Source organism: Larimichthys crocea, chromosome VIII, assembly GCF_000972845.2.
Source record: "Larimichthys crocea isolate SSNF chromosome VIII, L_crocea_2.0, whole genome shotgun sequence".
In the NCBI taxonomy this organism is placed as follows: domain Eukaryota; kingdom Metazoa; phylum Chordata; class Actinopteri; family Sciaenidae; genus Larimichthys; species Larimichthys crocea.
Genome location: NC_040018.1, coordinates 14,885,813 through 14,909,712, shown reverse-complemented (window position 1 = coordinate 14,909,712; position 23,900 = coordinate 14,885,813). Strand labels below are relative to the sequence as shown.

The following is a 23,900-nucleotide window of genomic DNA, read 5'->3' as shown; positions in this document are numbered from 1 at the left end:
TTTTATTCACATTCAGATTTGATTCTACTCAATGAGAAATCAATTTGATATTGTGTTATTTTAAAATTATATTTTTTTACGATTTTTAAAAAAGCGTGTATTAATTTTATATATTTTTTTTTATATATATAAAAAATACGGTATCGATTATTTATGTGTTTGGATAGAGTTAGTCCATTTTAAATAGTTAAATTATAGTTCAGGACTTCCGCCTGGAGTTAGGCGCTGGTCACATGACACCCAGAAGCAGTCACATGACGCTCTGGTTTGATTTGTTAACGCCGAGCAGCCGATGAGAGGTGTCGGAGAGAGTTTGCGGACTCAAAGCCGTCTCGCTTGTCTCTGAAACTGATGAGTAGTGTTCTTCACTGTTGTTATAAGTGAGTTTGCTTCAGTGATGTCCGCCGGGGGTCTGTTGGTGTGTTTGCTGGCTGTGTTTCAGCTCGGCTCTCGGGCTCAGTACGCTCCTGATGAGGTAACTTACCTGCCAGGTATGACGTTCAAGCCCAACTTTCGTCAGTGGTCGGGATACCTCCAGGCACGGCCGGGAAAGTTTTTCCATTATTGGTAAGAAGCAGCATCTAAATGTTTTTTTGTTTTTACGGTTCCTTAATTAGCCACACCTCCGATCTCCACCTAAACTTGTCATCAGCTCGCATTGAAGTGAAACGTTGCGTAGTTCTCCTTTCTAAAAAAAGATTAGTCCTTTGACGCAAGTGTTGTTAGTATTGTCAATTGTGTGCGCATTTGGAGCGCCACGGGTAATTTTGAGTAAGGCTAAAGTTGTGTGACCTCTCAGCATGTCATGAAGTTTGTAAGCCTGGTTCTCCTCTTCTCCTGCAGGTTTGTGACCTCTCAGAGGGACCCAGTCAAAGACCCTCTGGTGCTCTGGCTGAATGGAGGCCCAGGTTGCAGCTCGCTGGATGGATTCCTGTCAGAGAATGGTCCATTTCATGTGAGCGTGATAACTTTGTGAATAACTAACTATGCACTGAATGAAAGTGACTCTGAATGGTTGACTTTCCTTTTCAGGTAAATGATGACGGGGCCACACTGTATGAGAACACGTTCAGCTGGAACAAGATTGCCAATGTGCTGTATGTAGAATCTCCTGCAGGAGTGGGGTATTCCTACTCTGATGACAAAGACTACGCCACTGATGATGACCGGGTGAGTTCAGGCTGACTCCCTGGAAGAATAAAAGAAATCTTAGAAACAAACAGTCTTTACAACTAACATGCTCTCCTCTCAGGTTGCTGATGATAATTACAGAGCCTTGCAGAGTTTCTTTACCAAGTTCCCAAACTTCACTCAAAATGAGTTCTTCATCTTTGGGGAAAGTTACGGTGGAATTTATGCACCAACCCTCAGCCTGCGTGTGGCTACTGGAAAAGCCAAAATCAACTTCAAGGTGAGACGCTTCATGCAACAAAGCCCCAGATGTTTGACTCATCAGCACCATCACCTGCTCAGTATCAGTACCACAACCTGTTTCATGATAAAGTATTTTATTTGGCCTTTCAGACATTCTTGTGAAACTGCAGTAAAGCAGGCTGTTATCTTAACTACCAACATTTATCTTTGAATTTATTTTTATTTTCAGGGCTTTGCAGTGGGGAATGGTATCAGTAGCTTTGATCTCAATGACCAGAGTTTGATCTACTTTGGTTACTACCATGGCCTCTTTGGAGAAGAGTAAGTGGTGCTTTGATGCAGGGGAAGCTGTGTTCCCCTGGTTCATTCAGCAATGATGCACAAACTCCAATTTGATTTTGCTGCTGTTCGACAACAATATACAGATACTTAAATACTGCCAAGTGAATAAGTTGTAATGCAAATAACTTGTATGTAGTTAACACAGTGGCTGTCATTTTAAATCTGTTATGTGCAGTTTGTGGCGTGACCTGAACATAAACTGCTGTGACAAGGGGAACTGTAACTTCTTTAACTCCAGTTCATCAACCTGCAGGATATTTGTATGTTTTCACCATTTCATCAGAAATCAGCCAGGCTTTTGTAGTGCTACCGGATGACTGATTAAGATTTTACTTTGTCCCTGCCTCCCTTTTTAGGTTGACGTAGCCTTTGGTATTGTATATAATAGCGGGGTTAATGAGTATGCCCTGTATTTGGATTGTGAGGGTGGCAGAAGTTTCCACAAAGGCTATGAGATGACCATGAGCCACCTCTTCAGGAACTACCGGAAACTCTCACACACCTACAAGGTGAGCATTTCCCTCGCTGAACATGGTCCTCAAAACCTGTGCTTCATATTCTTCTTCTTGTCCTGTAGCGTTAACGATAAAAAAATCTTGAATGAAGTTTTCAGATCAATTGCCTCCCACCGTGTCTCTGAGAAAAGTCCCTCCCTGCATCAACAGCACAGCTCAAATGAATTGGCTGAACAGAGGCGACGTGAGGAAAGCTTTACACATTCCAGATATACTGCCACCATGGGACATCTGCAAGTATGTTACAGCAAAATAAGAATGTAATCAGATAACTGCTGTGTCTTTTAGTTGGTCACTGGCTGGTGACTCCAGTGTGTTCGTGGATACTGCTTGTATTGCAATACAACGCCTTCCTAGTCTTTTGACCACTCAAAGCACTTTTACACTACATATCATGCATTCACACACTGATGGCACAACCTTCAGGAGCAATTTGGGGTTCAGTATCGAGGACATTTCGACATACACTGGAGGTTCGAGACAGGGTTTGAACCGCAGATAATCTGAATAGTGGACAACCTACTCTACCTTCTGAGCCGCAGCCAGATCTTTATTTATAGAGCTATACCTAGAATAAAGTGACCATATTAACCAAGAACAACATGAAAAGTTTAGAGCCACAGTTTGCCACATGAGCAGCTTACTCACAGGAGCAGTTTTAATAAATGATCAAATAGGGGCGTATTGCAGATGCTAACTTGCTAATTTCAAGAAAATATAATGTTCTCGTTTGTTTGGATTGTTAGTTGGCATTTGCCAATAAAAGTACAGCTGAGGTTGATGGGAATGTTTAAGATTTTAGTTTGGAGCAAAGTGATGGAGCGACAGACAGACCAACAAACCAGACAGGAGATTTTATGAAACAAAATACGTTTTATGCTTCTATAAAATTTAGCTTTTTTTAACTAAATTTGCCTTTTTTTTTCTTTTTTTTACTGCTGTTTTGAACACCTTGAAGTAGTTTTGGACATGTGACATAAGCCAAATCATAATAAAACCTTTTGTCCTCTTTGAAGTGATGCTGTTGGAGGGAATTACACCAGACTGTACCCAACAGTGAAGGATGTGTATCTGAAGCTCCTCTCTCTAAAACTGCGGGTGCTCGTCTACAACGGAGACACCGACATGGCCTGCAACTTCCTGGGAGACAAGTGGTTTGTGGAAGACCTCGGCCTGAAGGTACAATCTTTGATTTTTGGAAAAACAATCAAAAGTACAGTCAGATACGCTTCTCACTAATAAATGTTGTTCTCAGCCGACCACTGACTACCAGTCCTGGATTTATGACGACCAGATTGCTGGCTTCTATGAGCAGTATGGAAACATTACTTTTCTGACAGTCAAGGTAACCATCAGTGTGTTGTTTAGTGTCTGTTTTATTTATATGTTTGCATTATTGTGAAATACTGCTGTCCTGTCTGTTTCAGGGTGCGGGTCACATGGTTCCTCAGTGGGCTCCAGGTCCAGCTTTTCACATGTTCCAGTCTTTCATAACAAACGGATCCTACTGAGCCACAATGTCATACCTGCACTCTTCACTTGTTAGTAGGGATGCAGCGATTAACAGATTTCATTATTAAAAATAACCCGGCTACACCGAGTGTTTCTGTCACTTCCAATTAACGATGTAGCGGTGAATTAAGAGCTGCAGATGGCACTATGTTGTGGGATAAATGACAATTAACATGAAACAGATTTTTTTTTTCATCAGATTATAATTGTCAAATCAAAATCTATAATCATTGCATTCTTACTTGGTACTTTTTTCTCAGGGAAGATAATTTTGGACCGTTTGTTGTCCATAAGGTGCATGAAACTGTTTTCTGTGCCACTGTAAATAGATAAGACATGATTGTTCAGAGTGTAAATGACAATGCTCAAACTTCATTCCACTTCCATTTGTGTCTTTATTAAAAGAACTGCCAGTAACATGGATTGTCAGATTTGTTCACATGCTTTGATTGTGATTCATTTATTTGTATTTCACACACTTGTATTTCTATTAAAACTTGCAATGAACATGAATGTTTCCTGTTGTCTCACACACAAAGTTAACTTACAAACATGATTCTTGAACAAATGCATTGGAGAGGGAAAAGAAAACTACATCTTTACCATGAAAACACAGTAAAACACTGACAAATCATAAATGCATCTGACATTCATCACTCATGACAAGACAAACTTGTCTGTAGCACCAAAAGGTTCAAATAAATTGACACAAATGGTTCGACACCAAACCATAAAGACTATTTATATTCCAACAATGATTGCAAGATTATTATTTTTTAATAAAATAAAAACAGTCCAACACTGTTTTTATACAGGTCACAGGCAACATTATTGTTTTGACTATAGCTTCTGTCCCTTACTCAGAAGTGTATTTAGTCCAACACTGTGACATAATGGCTTCTCCATAATAAAAAAAAAACAATCTCTTTTACATTCTCTGTCCCTCGTGTCCACAAATGAAACACTGTACATTTCTGGTGTTTATCAACCTGGAATAACAGTAAAAAAAAACAACTGTCAAGTCTTGAACCTCACTCGAATTAAAGATTATAACATTTTTACAATGTACACAAGATTATTAGCTGTGTTACAGTCTGATCAAATAAATCCACTCATCTTTGCCCTTCATTACCATTTAATAGTAAAGCCTTTAAGTATCTCAATAATTGTGTTATGAATATCTTTAATTAGTGTTAAGATAATTAAGGTTGTGTATATTTGGCCCAAAAAGCAAAAGAAAACTCACACTAGGTTAAAAAAAAAAAAAAGACTAAAAATGAAGCCTGCAGTGGTGTGTACTGATTCAAGTAAATCAAACCTCACACTCAGAGTTTGATTAGTTGGCTTCTCCCTCCTGACAAACAAGCTGTCTGTAGACTGTGCATCAACACAAAAGTGTTTTATGTAAATTATGTGCAAACTGAAGTCTGTGTGCGTTACATCCATTTTTCCATACATTCACACAGAGTCGCATTTTCACAACTGTAAGGAATCAAGTTTGGCTTTTCATATCCTGAATGTGGAGGTTCTGCTCGTCTTGGACACCCTGCAGACCCGAGCACAGTGTTTGAAGAGATACACTGCTGTGGTTTTCAGTCCATCTGCCAGTTAATGGGTTTTTTTTAAAGGGCCATCTGACTTTTTCCAACTCTGGAAAAAGAGTCAGAGGTACAGACTGGAAATCAACAAATTAGCAAGACTTGAACTGCCCAGTGCTGCAGTCAACACATCACTCATTAATGATGCAAAACTATCCCTTAATGTAATTTGTGGACACACTATGAGCAGTGTGTGGATTAGACCTGGAAACCACAGCATGTCATTTTCAATAAGAAACATTTACTTTGACAAGATAAAATACACAAATTGGTACAATTCCATTATTAAAATCAATTTGATTATAAGAGCTCATTGTACAAAAGTCCGTCAGCTCTTGTAAACACGACAGGAATGTGTTGTCCACACAGAGCCCAGAGACAGGGGAAGCCGTTCTGTCTGGCGCCCGGCTGATCTGTCAAAACGCGCTCCCACTGCAAGTTAAAATCATCATGAAAACATAAAACATGCAATTTAACGTTACACAAAAGAAAAGGTGAGGTGGGGTGTCTCTGATGACAACCTGACTGAGTAAAGAGCCCTACAGCAGGGTGGCATGCCATAGTGGGTGTTGATTTTTTTAAAATGAGATGCTTCTTCATCTTTATCCAGTATTTCAGAATAGCAGCAATGGACTAAGCACCCCCCCACCCCCATCTTCAACAACAAGGACACTGCTGTTGCCGATAAAAATGTCCCTTTTAGCTGACGACATCTTGATAGATGGAGTTGGTCGTGGTGAGCCCGAAGATGAAAGCTCCAAGTGTAACCATGACAACACCGAAGATCACCATCCCATGCCAGCTGTAACAGAGAGATCCACATTACAGAAAACCCCCATCGAGGATACAGATTCACTCAAATCTGCATTAAACATTTTTTATATTGACACTGAATCAAATGTTTCTAATGCCAAAGAGTCACTGATAAATAAAACCCAACTCTGCAGATCAGTGTGTTAATCGATTCCTTTATCAACAATATTCTGTACGTTGATATAAAACAGATAGATTGTTAGTCATTTGAGGCTGTATTAAATATCAAAATAGTTGATTAATTTCCTCAAAAACTTCCTGCTAAATGTCTAATAGTTAAATGTTTGACTACACATAACTCCATGAGCTGCTGTTTATTGTCGTACTTTCGTTCTTAAGTTGCTAAAGTGTGATAATATATCTTTAAGTTGCACTCTGTTTGACCCGTCATATCTATTCAGCGACAAACAGCAGCTACAACACAGCACAGAAAAGTTCCAAACAAACTAAAAGACATCCAAGAAAAAGCAGCATCTCACCTTGCAGATCGGTTGTCTGTTTCTGACAGCTTGGCTTGCATCAAACACAAACCTGATAAGTTAAAGTGACATTGGACAGGCGTTACAGTGTGACATTAAAATTGCACAGAAATGTGACACCTTGCTAAAGATGAGGGAAGGATTACCTGGGAATACAAAGATAAAACAGGCTGCCAATCCTCCAATCAGTGAGATTACCCGACCAATGTCTGGGATGAAGAGGGCAAGGACGAGGGTGACAACAAACCACACCAGAGTCTGCAGGATCCTCCTCCTCTGCTCACGGCGGACGCACACCTCCACCTGCTCGCCTTGGAAACGTAGCCAAAGTCCTTCAATAACCGCTCTGGAAGGACACACGATTACAGTGCAGTCAAGGAACGCTGAAATAACTGCATCGGATACGCAACTAACAAACTTTCTTGTATGTGTAAGGTAACACAAACTTACATATCACTGTACTACAGGTAGAAATATTCATACATTAAATAAACAAACAAACAGTACACTGAACCAGAGACCAGACCTGTGGAAATCACTGTATCTTACCTGCCACAGAAGTGTAAAATAGGGTAGGAAGTGATGACACAGATGACAATAAAAGCTCTTGCGATGGCCACGGCAATATCGTTAGAGGGGTACGACATCAACACATCCTGATTAACATTGGAGCCGAATGTCAGGAAGCCACAAACACCTGAACAAACACAAAACACGACAGGCAGCAAGTTTTGGCGTAATTGATGATGTGGATTAGATTCGAACAATTATATGTGATCCATCTGACAAGGCAACCAAAAAGCTGACAACCAGTTTGTAGCCTGCGTAGATATTTCATTGGCTCACTATGACTGTATGTTATGTGACACGTCTTTAGAAACAGTTTCCTGAATGTGTCGACATGTCAATAGATGCGAGACTCAATGACTGATTATTAGGTACATTACTGATTACACACTGAGTAATGAGTGCACATGTTGATAGTACCTGTTCCTGTGTAAACAAAAAGACAGATAATCATGCTGAGAGTGACCACAAGTCCCCAAGGTTTGATCTCTTTCCTCCTCATGCTGTTGAACACTGGCACACAGCTGACATGGCACTGTCAGAGTGAGAGAGAGAGAGAGAGAGAGAGAGAGAGAGAGAGAGAGAGAGAGAGAGAGAGAGAGAGAGAAAGAAAGAAAGAAAGAAAGAAAGAAAGAAAGAAAGAAAGAGATATTAAACAGTTCAAAAAGAGTTCACATAGTTTTATGATCTTAAATAAAACCAAATGAAGAGATACCTGGAAACCAAAGCATATGGTAGGCATTGCATTGAAAACTGCAGTCCAGGAAGTAGAACTGTAACAAAAACAACGATTTAGCAAATCAAGCAAAGCATGGCGATGAAGATGCAGAAGTTTCTGCTTGAATAAGTAGATGGACAGTTTTTGAAAAAGCTGTTAGCTGCATAAAGTTTGGACAGTAGCATCAAGGGCGTGCAGCCGAGCTCACCTGGTGGGAATATAGCCCGGAGAAACCTCCTTATCCGGCTCAAAATACTTTATAATGATCACAATGGTAACGTACCAGGTGCCCATCACACTCAGTGCACTGCAATGAAGAACAACAATAACTCAGACATGATCATCACGCAAGGTAAAGGTTTTACTGAGTGAGAAAATAAGCCGAGCGAAGTGAGTGTTTGTACCTGGCATACTTCTGGAAGCCAATCTCTTTGGGGATGGAGAGAGGAAGAATAATCAAGACTGCAGTGACAACTATGGTAAATTTGCGGTCAGTGTACCAGTAGCCGTGGACTGTGCTATCAGTATCATGAGCCACTGCAGCTATCACTGGAATAACAACAACAAAAAAAGAATTAGAAAAACTCTTTAACAAGCACAGACTCATTGAAAGAGACAGATAAATGTATGAATGTATTAGAGTAGAGAGAGTTGCGCGGGAATTATCTGTAAACTGCTGTACACATGGAAGAGATTTAGCAAAGTGAATAATCAAAGTCACAACCCTTCCATTCATTCATTTCAAAAGACCAAAAGAGGTGGAAGGCCACAGTATATTTCAAGGAACTTTCCGGAGGAGGATTTCTGCACTGTCAGCGTCTCAAGAATGGGTCACATGATGGGCACATTTACTGAGAGAAAAAGCTGAGTGCTGTCATCCTTGATGCTCTTTGCCCTCGTCATTAAAAAGGTTATCAGCACAACTATTACTACAACTATTAAGACATCCTCCTTTGTTCAAACACACAGGCGCTACATTGTATAACAAAGTCCATGTGAATGTAGGTGACAATAACACAAATCTACCTCTGCGAATCAACATTTCTAACTGTTCTCTAACCGATCTCATGAAATAGAGACAGAAATAGAGTAACTGGTGGGTAATTCAGTGTATCGGGGTGAATTTACTTACAGCGATCCAGCTGGTCTCCAATGACAATAAAGAAAGCAATACACGTCCCAAAGGTGTAGATAGCGATGGCTACTTCACATATGACTCCTGTGACTTTCCCACAAGTGGCTCGAACAACTTCCTGATAGGTGCTCTCGTTACTGACCTGAAGAACCCAGACAGATCATTAAGAAGTGGACACTGATTCATTCATTTATTGACATGAAATCTTAAACTGATGGAGTAAATTAAAGTTGTTGCTGTTGTTGAGTTATGAGATGCTTGCTAGTTGCCCATCTGAATTAGAGTAAACTAAGGCCTTAAAGAAATGCCATGCTTAAGTAACTCGTGGCTTTGGTACAATGCTAAGTCACTAACAGGGCTCAAAATGGTCCCAAGAAAACAACCTGGCAGAAATCTTAAAAAAAAAAAAAAAACACCATCAGCATCACTCAACATTCTGACTTCATGACTCAAAAATAGAAACTAAAATGTGTCTGACCCAGGAATGGTCCTCTAATAGTCAGCAAATAATTTTGTGCCCACGGGCTGGACAGGCTGCTCACTATCAGTGAGTTCCTCTCCGCTTAACAAGTAAACTTGCACCATGAGCCTCACTGCTGACTGTAATCTTCTACAGTTAAGTTATGGTTATAGCCTTGGTAATGTTTTAGGCTGCTGAGTGCAGTCATACTTGACATGATACATGAAGTCAGCGGTATTCATGAAACCACATGCATAAAAGACAAAGTTCATTCTACAGTTTACTGCAGCTGATTTTTGTATTTCAGAGCAATATTCTGCAGATGTTTCTGAGTCAGAACGATCATCATATATAAAGTAAAACGCTATTTACAAATTAAATATTTTAACTGGACTCTCTATTATGTTTTAACATAATAAACTAAAATAAATTGGGAAGTGAAAGCTTTTGTGCAATACACCACATTAGATCAGGAACACAAGACTGCTGCAATTATTTCACCACTATTGAAGGAAAATCATGTTTAAAAGGCAGCAGAGCATGGTGGAGAAAATGAAAGAGAAACAAGTGTAACAGTAATGGAAGGAATGGAGACTTTTGGGAAGTCAGAATCTTGACAATCCTGAAATGACACCAACCAGAGAGCAGTAGCCGAGGACCACCAGTCCACAGATTATGAAGATCAGCATGAACTGAAAGAAAGAAACAGGAAGGTTCATGTCATAGTTCCTGATATTGTCTATAGGCAGTTTTGTGTTAGTCACAAAAAGACTGTCAGCAGTTATCAAGAACTGTCTGTCTGTGTGTTGAAGGTTCAGTCTTCAGACAGATTATTTAAATAATCTAAATAGTACAGTAAAAGCTTCACCTGCACTTAATACCAAAACAATATTTGATTCTCTCTCGTTTTAATGATAAAGTTGTTGGTTGCACTTTGCACTAAATGTTTATTGTCTGAACACATGCTTCATCAGTAGGGAAAGGGCCATGCGGTAATATGTGCCTCAATGGGATCTCTCCTCACCATTTGAAGCATCACTCCTGCAGTTACACCTCCAGCCATACTGAAGGCTGCAGGGAAATTAAGTAGACCTGCTCCAAGTGCTGCGTTCACTACGATGAAACACGCTCCCAAAGACGACACACCCCCGCTCCTCCTCCCCTCCGTGTCAAGATGACGATCTGAATCCACGCTGGGACTCTGCAAGAGCCATGCCCTTTCTCCAGAGTCATTACTCCCGACTCCGCCCCAGTCTTCAACATCCGTGTTAATCGCCATGAGTCAACAAGCTATAACTTGGTCTGCCAAGCCTCACACACACCTAAGTAAAAAAAAAAAGTCTAAAATTCTCCAAGTGGAGGAAAAGATAGTAGTGGGAATCACGCAGGAGCAGTCAGTGCTTTGTGTCTGGCGTCTCAAATTCCATAACAGTCAGGATGCAGGAGGCGTCTGATCACCAGTGGAGCCTTTCCGAAATCTGAAATGAAATACTGTTTGCATTTAGAGATATTTACAAACTGAGCATGCACAGTGCTTATATCACATCGACACATAATGTAAGTAAGTAGTAATTTCTATTGTTGTTGGATTATTAACACACAAGCTGATTTTAGTGCAAACTGTTGTCTCCACCACTAGTGAATAAACCACAAATCTCAAACATCAACCTTCATGAGAATTATGTGAAAAGTTGAGGAAGGCTAACTCTCCATCGTGCCACAGCAGGCTATTCAGTTTTTGGTTGACATGAAACCTGCACACCGTTGGCCTCTTTGTGGGTATATAAATATATTTTTGGGTGATGACGAACTACCACTGATGCAAGAATACAAATACCTAGGTGTCATTCTGGATTCGACGCTGATATTTTTTTTGGTGTGGCTCCTAAAAGACAAACACCATTAAATTGAACTTAAGTAACTTTAGAGAGATAAGGCCATCTCTAAATGGTAGTGCTGCTTTAATGTTCCTTCACTCTATGATATTTTCACACATAGATTACTGTATAACAAGTTGGTCTTTTTCTGGAGCCACTGCACTCAAACCAATTAAATCCTTATATAAAAAAGCAGTTAAAATCTTAGACAAAAAGCCATTCTCTTATCACTACTGTAGCATTCTCCCAAAGTATAAATTACTAAGTTTTGAAAATTTTAAGAAATTTAAAATAGCTTGTCTGATGTTTAAAGTCCTTCATGGACTGGCACCACCGCCATTAAATGATATATTAAACTGAGGGTAGTCAGTCACTCCACTACTCGAGTCACCAGAGGTGACTGTGAGGTTCCTCTTCGACGAACCACATTTGGCCAAAATGTCCTATGATACAGAGGTAGTATACTGTGGAACAGCCTACCCACCTCAATTAGAGAGAGTCCCAGTATATTAACATTCAAGGGACATTTGAAGGCGTGGCTTCGATCTAATCAGATTTGTGATCATAACGCACCGTGATCAGTATGCGATCACATCATGGGCTTTTGGGAAACTTTTATTACTTAAAATTTTTTATACAATTCCGGGTTTTGTGCAATGTCCCTGTTTGTAGTAACGTCTTAGTTGTAAGCCTTTTTTTTCCCCTTCTTCTCTTGTCTGTGTTTTCTTTTGCTGAGTTTTTTCTGTCCTCCTTTTCCCTTTTTTTTAACATCAATATATGCATAATATGCACTGTCCCTTTTAAATAAATAAATAACTAAATAAAAAACTAAAAGGTTCACTGTTGGCTTCTTAGAGCAAAGTTTGGATGAGCCCGTTCCTAAATTGTTTCTAATGTTCTAACTAACACACAGGGAAGTACACAGACAGCAGTAATGAGGCTGATCCAAAGCAGCACATCACCAGTTTCCCCATTCAACCAAACAAGACCATGGCAGCCTGTGAGTTCAACTCTTTACTGCACTTTCAGTCTGATCACTGCTCAACAGGGACGTGTGAAGCACAGGCTCCCTCAGTCAGTGAGATGTCCTTTAAAAAAGATCATATAATACCACGATCATCACATCATGATGAGCTTTAACAAAGCCTTGTGGAGGTGCTGATGGATGACTTGAACTGATTTGATTTGCTCCTTCCACACAGACAACACGAAACTCCAGCTATCTACCTCCGTGTTTTAACAAAAATATATCTGCTCTTTTCATTAACGTAACAATAACTTCTGTCAACGCAGTCAAACCTCTTTGTCACTCCGTGTCCTACAATGGCTAGCTAACAAACGTTACACCTAGCCAGACTTAAATCACAGGTGAGCAGCTCGCTCAGAGAAAAGACCGCACATCTACACGCCTCTGTTTGATTTACCTTCACCTTCATGTCGTCGATGTTCAGTGAGCTGTTACGAGATAAAACGCTGACAAAAAGAGACGTACCTTCAGTGTCAAACAGCCTCCGCCGCAGGTAATGACTGGGCTGTCTGTGTTTTGCAGCTCGTACAAAGCAGAGAGCCATGTGACACCTCGTCACGTGACTCCTCTCGGGAATTGTGGGTAATGTAGTCATTTGTGTTAATGTGCCGACTCCTCAGTTTTGTATGGACCAAAACATTTATTTAATATGTGGATGAAGTTTGTAAAAAAATGAGATATAAAGTCTCACATGAGGTTTTAGCTTTGAATGTAATTATTTTAATATCTGATAAACAAAAAACGCATTAACGTTAACAGGGAGAAAAGATTGTAGAGATTAGATTGATTGCAAATTCATTGGGAAATGAATATTACTAAAGCTGATTAACTAAAATGATTATCACTTTAATCAGTCCTGCATCATTAACTTCATGTTTGGTAAAGGAGCCGTGTTTCCAAGACTTGTCAGTACAGCTCCAATGATCCTTCTGTCACAGGGATAGTTTGGGATTGTATGAGGTACTTATGCATAGTCGGTGTTATGCATAGGCTGACAGAAGTCCCAGCAAATGTTGAGCAAAGCACTGCAGTGTTGTAATCAAGAACGAAACCTCTGGCTCAAATCCCAAAAGACCAAGATTTTGTCGGTTGAGACCCAAGTCAAGACCAAGACCAGACAGTATAGACTATTTAGATAGCTAATATGTTGGCAATATTTCCAAAATCTCCTTGGGTGCAGTGTGGTCCAAGCTGGTTCAGAGGTGAATTCTTTGTAGTTTATCAAGTAAAAATTTATTACAGAAGATTTGGTTGACATCTCTTCCTGTATAGTCACAGCTTCTTCTCGTTTCACTTTCAATGAGATGAGTAAAGTTAACGGTTGCATTTGAAGTAGGAAGTTTTATATTTAGTCACAGTAATGATGTTAACAAGCCAATGGTCTCATCTTGAAATAAAATCCCCTTTGTATGAGACCAAGACAAAGCCAAGTAAAACTGCAGTCGATCTGAGACGAGAACAATCCTGAGTACTACAACAGTGGCAAATGGAGCCAGCAGAAAATTGTTTTTTAGCCCCATCTAAAAAAAAAAAACATTATCAGTTAAGTGTTAAACATATTCATACCACTTGAATCTATTCATGCTGCAAGTCCAGATGCACCATTCAAGTAAATATAAATGGGGACTGAGAACACTTGGCAATTAACAGGTGTCTATCAATGACAAATACAAATCATTATGCAGTAACTTCTAAGACATCTCTGGATGAACAGTGTACTAGCAGTGCAATATTATTGTAATGTTAAGTAAACCATCAATTAAATAAGCAAGTTGTAGGTATATAGGTAAAGGGTCAAGTTAACTGATCACATAAAACACACATTAGAACAATTAATTACTCTATAACCGTTTATTGTTTGTTCAATAAGGTACATGACCACTGATCCATTATGTTATGACAGAATGCAAAACGTGGAGGCGAAGTGCCAGATGTTTCAGAAGTATGTGCAGACTGGTACAAACCCCACATTTCTAAATGCCACTTGTGTCTGACAGTCTCAATGATGAACAGATCCATGCAAAGAATGAGTGAATGAGAAGCATGTGCACATTTCTTCATGAACCCCAATCAGTGAGTTCACACAGTGAGACATTTGTATGAAATACAATGACTCAATCATGAAAAGAAAATAAGAAATGGGACGTTTAAATTGGGGCTTTGGTGCAATATGAAGAAAAACTCTTCTTTGGGGATTTCATTCAAAGTATTGATCAGTCTCTGAACTGAGTTTAACTCGTTTTGACTTGTGTGCTTGTTTGTATCAGGGGTTAAAAGGGACTGACTGAGACTGCTGCTCTGCCACCAAACTGGACTGAAACCCAAAATTGATTCACACATTCTCCTGAAGAGGGATAGACGGACAAATTCCAAACATAGATAATGGGGTGATTAGTGGGTGACTGATTAGGTCAGGGGAAGTGCCACAGATTAGCCTGACAGTAAAGTGATGACCTGATTGACAAATAAAAAGGGGGCGTTACAGCTTATAAAGTGCTATGACCTCCACAAAAGAAGAAAAAGAAAATCCTTGATGTTTTATAGTGAGTGAGCCCACAGCAGATAAACAGCACACATTTAGGAGGACACTAATGCACAGCCAAATGTTGATTCCACATAATAAATAAGCAACGATGATCTGTCAGTACTGGAAGCAAACATGTCTTTTACAATTTGGCAGGGGAGCCAGTTCATAAAATGTTTTTAACCTAAACCGTTGAACAGCAGCAACCATTCCAAGTTGAACTTGATGAATCCAATAAAGAAAATGTCTAACTAAATACTGAGCTCTTTTCTAAAAAGGTGGAATGGAGGAGACAGACATTAGCGACACATAAAGCTCCTCTTTAACATTGCTGCTTTGATTGCGTAGCTGTCCCGGCAGGATCCACTTCACTTGGTGACTGCATGGATCGCGTTTGCCAGGTAGCCCACATTCCCAGAGGTCACGCCTGCCATGGAAATTCTGCCATCCTTGGTCATGTACACCGAGAACTCACCGGTCAGGCGTTCAACCTGCAGGAAACATAAATGAACACAAAGTCAGTATGTTGTACAAACATTCCCACAGAGCTCTGTTCTCTCATTGTATTTTGGCAGCTGATCTGTAAAGACAGCATTACAGGAGTTGAACCTAGTGAAGATGAAAGCATGAACAGGTTTTTCTAAATATGACAGAAGTTCTCCTGTACAATCATGATGAGATATTGAGCCGTTTTCCATAATATGAACTAGTGAGAGTATGTAGGAGTTGAGCAGAAGAGGCCCAAGAATGGAGACTTGGGGAACTCCTGTCATCTTTGTACACTCAGATGTGTAATTACTCATCGAAACATAGTCCTCACATCAATCATGTCATACCACTAAAATCTAATACTAAGACTGAAACTTAGAAATGGTCTGTGTTTAAGTAAAAGTCAATCCAAGACCTGGTTGAGCCCTGAACGGAAAACATCAAAACAGTTGTTGAGGGCAGAGTTCAAAAAAACGCCTTTTCAGTGATAATACTCAAACAGGGATGTTCAATATGGACCTGTGCTTGTTTGTTCTTGATTCTATCATACAGCTTTGCTGACGCTTTGATCATCAATTATTTCCATTCAGTCATGAATGACTTCTTTGCATACATTGTGTGTGAAATGTCGACTAATGCAGTTGTTTCTTAGTCATAGGTGTGATTGGCCGATTGGACCTGATTCAGATAACCTTCCGCAACGATTGCAGACTCTTTGGTGAAACTCTGCTTTGATTGAAGTTCCATCGTTCACAGCGGTCATTATGTTTACCAATACCCGACCAGGTCGGAAAAGGCGGATTTCCGGAAGAATCACACCCCCGCTTAGTGCTATTTATACCATCTAATGCTGGGAAACTGAAATTATTGCTGAGCGTGCTGAGAGTGTTATATTAGAAAATCGATACCACTCTAATAAATAATTTTTTTAACTCAGCACAGACTTTAGACAGGAAATGGGAAAACAAGGAGCCTGGCTCTGTCTCTGGTAAAAAAAAAAAAAAAACAGCCTCATCAACTCTAGTTCACTAATTAACACATTATATCTCATTTAATCTTTACAAAAAACAGAGTAAAAAAAGTCAATTTGTCATTTTGCAGGGGTTATGTCTCTTTCTTGGCTCTGAGCAACCATCAGAAGTTACTGCTCCCTGCTCCTGACTGTAACCTTGTATTTAATCAGAGTGATATCGACCTTCTCATCTAATTCTACCACAGTGAATAAATATATGAACAAAATGTCTAACTATTTCTTTCCTTTCTTTTGTTGCATGACATCATCGTTGTTTTATTTTAGAATTGAACAACTGGTAAATGTCAGTCAAAAATCAACCTGTACCTGTTCGGGTTTGAGGCCTGTGAAGCAGAACATCCCGATCTGGTCGATGACGTGCTGCCAGTTGTGGGTGGAGCCCTCCTTTTTCAAACCAGCCACCAGCTGTTCTCTCATCTTAATGATGCGGTTAGCCATACCGTGGACCTCTTCTAGCCTGGCATGAACAGATCATGAAAAGATTTAAGAATACCTCTTTAACAGTTTGGTGCACATAAAAGATGGAACCTGAAGTGCTTTTACATAAAACATACTACATATTTGGATTAGATAATATGCAAGTATAAATACTGTATGTATCTATACCACAGTGAGCGCAGATCTGGTGAGTTGAGAATGGTTGATGCAATTCTGGCGCCGTTCATTGGTGGGTTGGAGTAAATGGGCCTGATGAGGATCTTCAGTTGAGACTCCACTCTCTTTGCCTCCTCTGCGTCCTTGCACACCACAGTGAAGCCTCCGACACGCTCACCTGCGAATGTCAACATGCACAGTGAGGGTTAAACAAGGTGATTTACAGTCAGTCTGATAAACTCATGTCTGTGAAAAAGGAACTGTTAATCTGCTAAAAATTAAGATTTAACACCTTAAAAGGATGATAATTTAAAATCATGAAGGGCAACATGACATTTGGCCAAATTAGTTTTACTTGTGTGTAAAATGTGACACGTAAATAATTTATTATTCAACCTCTGTGGACACAAACACCTCGTCCTTAATGACTAGGTATATTCTAAGTTAACACCACATAAGCAGCTGTGCTGTTCAGCTAAGTGGAAATAAACTAACATGTCTCACATTACAGCACAATTCTATTTAGTGCTTTGAAAGTCTGAATGTTTATTTAAATAAATCATGTTTCACTGACTATTTTTTACCACTGGGTGGTGGTAAAACACAAGATACTGTTGTATCATGACAGTAGTGCAAATAAATGATGTCTGTTCCTTTTTAAATTCATTAATTAATTAATTAATCTCATTTCATGAATAACCAGAAGCAAAAATGATAGACTTAAACCTACCAATACCACTTCTCATTTTTATCTCATGTCTGTACTGTCATCTGCCTGTCACCTTTATTAACATTTCTTTAAGAGAAATTCTGACTGACCATAGAGACCCATGTTTTTGGCGAAGGACTGGGACAGCAGGACGTTGTGGCCCTGCTCGATGAAGTAGCGCACAGCCCAGGCATCACGGTCAATGTCTCCACTGGCGAAGCCCTGATAGGCCATGTCGAAGAACACAAGCAGGTTCCTTTTCTGTAAGGTGGAGGACAAAGGACCAGTTAAAACGTTTCAAGTGATAACAGCCAGATCAAGTACAGAGCTTATTGATATTTTTGCTGTTCAAAGACTTTCTGAGATAAAAGAAAATGTGTCCTGACATTTAATCAAAATCAAACTGTGCTTTACTTAAATGATGCATATTCACCTTCACAAGTTCAGAAATCTCCTTCCACTGCTCAGGCCTGGGGTCCACACCAGTGGGGTTGTGGGCACAAGCGTGCAACATGATCACACTCTGCTCTGGGATTTTCTGTTAAGTAAAAAAAAATTTTTTTAAAAAGGTTTGTTTAGTTAACCTACAAAATCATATCTAGTGCAAACATATAACTTATTGTTTTACAGACTCAATAAAGACCCTTATCATCTTCATCATTAATGTCTTACAGAGATGTCGTCGAGAGCTCCCTTGAAGTCAAAGCCACAGTTGGATGGGTCGTAGTATCTGTATGCTTTGAGCTGCATGCCAGCATCTCTGAAGATGGGTGTGTGGTTTCCCCAGGAAGGTTTGGGCAGATACACATCACGTGGGCCTCCGTGGAAGCGAGACTGTAACAAAAAGAAAGGTTTGGTGAGCTAACCAGTCTGACCACCATCTTAGTTTGTGCTAAGTGACCAATACTAGAGAACCTCACCAAAAAGTTGGCTCCAATGCGCAGAGATCCAGTTCCTGAGATGGTCTGGACAGTGATGTTCTGTTGGGAAAAGAGAACTTCTGAACTGATTTGGACTTAAACTGTCAGAAACTGTTTGATATTCATTCAGTTTGGAGTATGTAACATCACTGAACTTACCCTGCCACTCTTCAGCACCTCACTATTTTCACCAAGAGCCAGCTGGGCGCAGGACTTGTTAAACTCTGCCAAACCACCAATGGCAAGGTACTCCTTATCCAGCTGTTTGTCTGCAATGATAGCCTCTGCCTAGAAGAAAAGTGTGATAATCAAAAAGGTGTACAACACAACTATTATTCCCCCACTACACAAATCAAACAGACACTCTTTCATGGTGACGAAGAAAGAAAAGAAATTCCCCTAATTATTAACGTGTGTTTCAGCCTGAAATGCTGATTTTCACGAGGCTACAGAAGAAGTTTAGTTAAGGATGACAAAGCAAGAATTCACCAAAGAGAAAGACCCTGACCAGGAACAACCTTTCAACCCTTCAAACACCGGCTGGAAATATAAACCATGCAGTGACCAGTCCATTTTTAAACTGAAAAGGTCACACAGACTAAGAGTGGTCTGATCACTGTGTGCATGTGTGTGACAGGAGAAACATGTAGTGTATTCACTGGAAGGCTTGGGAAGAGGGTTATACCTTGCGGACACAGCTGAGCACGAAGGGCTTGCCCTGGTCATCCCTGTAGGCTCCCACTCCCAGGTTCATCTTCTTGGGGTTGGAGTCCCTCTTGAAAGCCTCGCTGACCCCCAGGATGGGATCAGGGGGACCCATCTGCACTCCACCCCACCATGAGCTGTTATGAAAACAAATTCAGGTGAATAGTGATGTGGATGAGATGACAAACACCAAAGAGGGTTCATTTGTATGTGCTGCACTTGAATAACATTTGTTTCCCTCATAAACAGAAACACTATAAAAGGTCGTGAAATATGCTGCTGCTTAAGTGAGTTAAGTTGTCGTGGACTTGTGTGACACTGGTCACACTAATGTAATGGACGTATTAGCCATGCTCCTGTAACATGCTCTGGATCTAATGCTCGAGATTAACTCCGCATGTGACCCAAGGATACCCCAGTGACGCAGAGACACATGAACGGAAAAAGTTTCATGAAGCAAACATTATAAGCCACTGAGAAGGTCCAGAGTCCAAAAACAAGCTAATCTGGGTCTAAAACACTGTTCACAATTCAATGACTAACTAGTCCCACCATAATAAACACAATATCGTACTCTATAGTGAGAAAAATATGAATATCATTCAGGAAATGTAAATATGAACAAGCATTTTCCATATTATTCACCTCCTTGTCACCTGGCCTATGACTCTTTTTTCCAACCCATTCATTTTAATTATAATTCTAACACAGCAACATTTCAAACTTCTTCTTATGTTGTTGCTCTCTACTGCAAAATGCATCCAAAGCTGGAGAAAGACTTTATTCATTACTCACAGATTCACTATTAAGTAAACGCTAAAATATTCTCCTGAACAAACTAAATCACCTAATTGGAAAATTCTAATCTGTGAAAATTTAACTATTACTTGTAAGAAGAAAAATGAGGTAAAACCTTCAAATACAAATGTGAGTACAGGCAGAGGAGTACACTGACCAGCATTTAACACAGCAAATCTAAGCTGCATATCAAATGTAAAGGCCACGCACTCTGATCTCTTGACCTCAGCCTGACACAGTCTACAACTTCTGCGACGCTGTGTAAATGTATTAGATGACTGAGTTGGTGTCACGTCCAGGATCACATGGCCTTCATCACTCTTCTCTATAATACATCTATCAAAAAATAATTAAACTAAAAAATGAAACTTGACATAAGTGGTAAGGTGGTGGAGCAGGCAAAGAACATTGATCCAGGCAGTGTCTCTCTCTGTGTGGCACTAGCTGAGTCATCTGTGCATGGTGTGCATCCTGCCTTGAAAAATCAAATAGCTTCATGTGAAATCTACTGAAGACATCTCAATGGTTTCACCACGGCAACAATAAATGCAGTTATCTCTACAAACATCACTTAAAGCATAAATTATTTTTAAATCCAACAACTGCTTAAAATCTATAGTCAGTAATGACTACAGACAGTTTCAGTCTTCAGACAGATAAGATAAAAGAGAAGCATACAAGTATTTAGTAAAGAAAGAAAGATTACAAGAGTTATGTAATTGAAACTGCAAATTGAAAACTAAACTAGCATTGAAGGTCCAGTGAATTTATGACTGCTTTGCTACTAGATATTTGGCCCCTGTGTCCTAACAGATTGCTACTAATATAACAATTGTCCTGAACCTTTCATACTTCAGCTGAACACATGTATTGTCACACAACGGCTTGATAAATGAGGGTTGTTACTTGTTGCCATCTTCACTGCTACGCTGTTCACATATTGTCTCAGGTTTCTTCTACTTTGTAAACCCCCTAAACTCTGCAGCTAAATTTAGGACTGAACACTTTGTAAAGGGCAAGACTCTCCAACTCCCTACCATAAATTAAAAAACAAACAAACCTCACACTAGTTTATCAAACAGTGACTACAGTTTACTGACAAACATGTTTATTGCATGTAAAACAAGTACAGTGAACTTTTTTTTTTTTAAATGGTTATGTGCTTAGTCCAACCTTGCAATTATTTACATAAATATACTGGACTGCACCAGTTTGTTCAGTGTGCGTCCTGAAGCTCTGAACAGAACTGAAGCAGCACCTCACACTGCAATGCTTATAATGTTCAGACGATGTCCGAGACATATTGCTTTCACTGAATTTTACAGGCTGTAATTGCCATTATTACTGTATTGTGAATGCTGTTATCAGAAACATGGTGTTATCGGAAATGTGCTATACACTTCTGAAGTTCAAGATAAGAATTCCTAAACGGTGCTGCAGTGAAATACAGAAAGCAGTGTGTGTGTGTGTGTGTATGTATATGTGAGAACATGAATTAGGAAACAAAATAATAAACATGTCTGTGCAAACAGAAAAGGTTACAACTGTTTGTCTGTGCAGTACTGTACAACTGGGAGGCACAGCAGCTCATTCAGCCGCAGTGTGCATGTACACTGAACCTTTGAACAGCTGAACTTCAGCATTTATATAAACATGACCCTGACACACAAGTTATCAGTGATCAATAGATAGGTAAGCTAAGGTGCAGGAAGGACTGATACAAGCGTCTAACATTAAATAAAAACGCCTGATATTGTCATTTATTTATTCTCTGAAACCAGATCAATGTGACTGAACATGAGACGACAAAAGCAGGAAGACTGAAACACACACACACAGAAATATGATAGCAGCGGCCAGGAAGAGGAAACGCGGCTGCACCTGCTGAGATCAAAGACAGGTGAGACTGTCCACGTTCACACAAAACTACATATTAAAAACATCTTTAAGCAGACACGAGCACAGAGACAGAGCTAAATGAGTTTGTCCTCCAAGAGGACCCTGAAAGGACACCGGAGACTAGCTCAGCTTCACCGCTGGAAACTAGCCAATCAGCGACCGAAGGCGGGACACGGCAGCCAATCAGATCGCTCGACTTCACCAACTACGACAAGTCGCTTAGCTCAAACTGCGCGTGGGTTTTTTCTGACAGCTAAAGCCCTCGCGATCGTGTAAATCCTGCAGAAAGTTGCTAAACAGAAGCAAAACGGCACGAGGACCGTGATTAACAGGAGATATTCACGTGCTGTTCATTTCTCCTGCACCAGTCACTGTCTCGTGGGAAGTTGTGCAGCTGACGTGAGCCAACGTGACTTTCATCAGCCGGCGCGCTTCACACCAAAGTACCCTCTGAGGTCGATTTAGAGCTCATCGGAGAGGATGTCTGACCCGACAGGTGTTCACATGTGAGGTGAACAGTCCCAAACTAAGAGTCTGTGCCCGTACAGAGGAGCAGTGTCTCTCTGAGCCCGCACAGCAAAGCGAGGCCTGCTGAAACCATTTGACCCCTGTCTGTGTTAGCCAGCCAGCTAGTGCAGCTACAGTGACCACAGAGCAGCTGAAACAGTCTGACTGCTGACACAGACATCAACATTAACCTCGATAAAATGACGATGGTGTCATCCAGCGAGCTAATGCAGCTGAAAAATGAACGCGAGGCACGCCGCTTGGTTATAACACCTGTATCTGGAAGTGAGCTGTGAGCGTGTTATTTAGCGTTTACCTGTTGCGGGTGGACAGGACTCCCAGGGACGGGGAAATGTTCCCCAGACAGTAGATCAACTTGTTGGACTTGAGAAGGGCCATCGTCGCGCTGCGTTTGGGAGTAGAGCCTGGTAGGATGTGGACGGACGTGAAGGGCAGGCACGACCACGATGCTACGCACCGAGTACGCGCTGACGTCAGAGCAGCGTGGGTGAGCAGACGCACGCAGCAGACCTGAGATTATCATCTGACTGTTAATCCCGAGGAGTGATGGGAATCTCGGCTCTTTTTGGAGAGCCGGTTCTTTTGGTCTTGCATCTATAAGGAGCCGGCTCTTTCGGCTCCCAAACGGCTCCTTCACATTTATTATTGGTTTTATAATTAATATAATTATTATTATTTGTTATTATTGCTGTTATTGTTATTTTATATTTTTAAATGTTTTATATTTTTTTATTTTTGACATTGTAAAGCACTTTGTAAAAATGTGCTATATAAATAAAATGTACTAACTATTTAATTAATTTATCACCCAAAATAATGCAATAATGTAATAAATAATGTCTCTCGTCTCCCTCCTGTCGTGTTTGTCCTCCGCGACCGCTGTGTGTGTGTATGTGTGTCTGTCACCCCTGCCTTGGATGCTGCTATACATCTTTTCACCAATTACGTGCAGTTTTCACACAAAAAAAGTGGAGAAAAAAAAGTTTTTTTCCCGCTAATTTTTTTTTTCTCCAGTTTTTTAATTGAAAGCCGAACGTGATTGGTCAAGATGTGTGAGAACAGGCATGGCATGAGAGAGAGTGTCAGGGAGAGGAGACAGGGAGGCACAGAAGGGGGAAAAAAAAACAAAAAAAAACGGCTCCCTAAATCGACTCCCAACGAGGAGCCGGCTCCCGTCGTTCACTTCATAGAGCCGGCTCTTAGAACCGGATCGTTCGCGACCGACACATCACTAATCCCGAGGAGTGGAGAGGAGTCGCACACTCATACATCCACGAAACGTCA

The 23,900-nt window shown here is 40.3% G+C and overlaps 3 protein-coding genes across 4 annotated transcripts; 1 reads left to right on the top strand and 2 right to left on the bottom strand.

Annotated features, from left to right (window-relative positions):
* Positions 1–239: 239 nt before the first annotated feature.
* si:ch211-122f10.4 (Cathepsin A-like protein) lies at positions 240–4,178 on the top strand. The gene is made up of 11 exons (XM_010741333.3): positions 240–567; positions 844–955; positions 1,033–1,170; positions 1,253–1,411; positions 1,604–1,695; positions 1,892–1,976; positions 2,073–2,225; positions 2,323–2,468; positions 3,248–3,410; positions 3,487–3,576; positions 3,659–4,178. Exons 1-11 carry the CDS (start codon positions 398–400, stop codon positions 3,740–3,742), a joined length of 1,392 nt encoding a protein of 463 aa, XP_010739635.3. The 5' UTR covers positions 240–397; the 3' UTR covers positions 3,743–4,178.
* slc38a7 (solute carrier family 38 member 7) lies at positions 4,119–12,973 on the bottom strand. 2 transcript variants are annotated; one of them, XM_010741322.3, is made up of 12 exons: positions 12,883–12,973; positions 10,538–10,991; positions 10,152–10,205; positions 9,051–9,195; positions 8,323–8,467; positions 8,127–8,225; positions 7,916–7,973; positions 7,621–7,735; positions 7,183–7,330; positions 6,780–6,979; positions 6,634–6,685; positions 4,119–6,143 (listed from the first exon to the last, which is right to left on the bottom strand). In XM_010741322.3, exons 2-12 carry the CDS (start codon positions 10,790–10,792, stop codon positions 6,041–6,043), a joined length of 1,374 nt encoding a protein of 457 aa, XP_010739624.1. In that variant the 5' UTR covers positions 10,793–10,991; positions 12,883–12,973; the 3' UTR covers positions 4,119–6,040. The 2 variants fall into 2 exon arrangements, with proteins under 2 accessions (XP_010739624.1, XP_019126082.1); XM_019270537.2 differs by having other exon boundaries at positions 12,815–12,938.
* A 1,276-nt stretch (positions 12,974–14,249) lies between these two features.
* Positions 14,250–23,101, bottom strand: LOC104927268 (aspartate aminotransferase, mitochondrial). The gene is made up of 10 exons (XM_010741311.3): positions 22,912–23,101; positions 19,372–19,528; positions 18,846–18,974; positions 18,687–18,746; positions 18,439–18,600; positions 18,200–18,304; positions 17,877–18,027; positions 17,070–17,235; positions 16,770–16,920; positions 14,250–15,432 (listed from the first exon to the last, which is right to left on the bottom strand). Exons 1-10 carry the CDS (start codon positions 22,992–22,994, stop codon positions 15,310–15,312), a joined length of 1,287 nt encoding a protein of 428 aa, XP_010739613.1. The 5' UTR covers positions 22,995–23,101; the 3' UTR covers positions 14,250–15,309.
* Between the last annotated feature and the right edge of the window lie 799 nt (positions 23,102–23,900).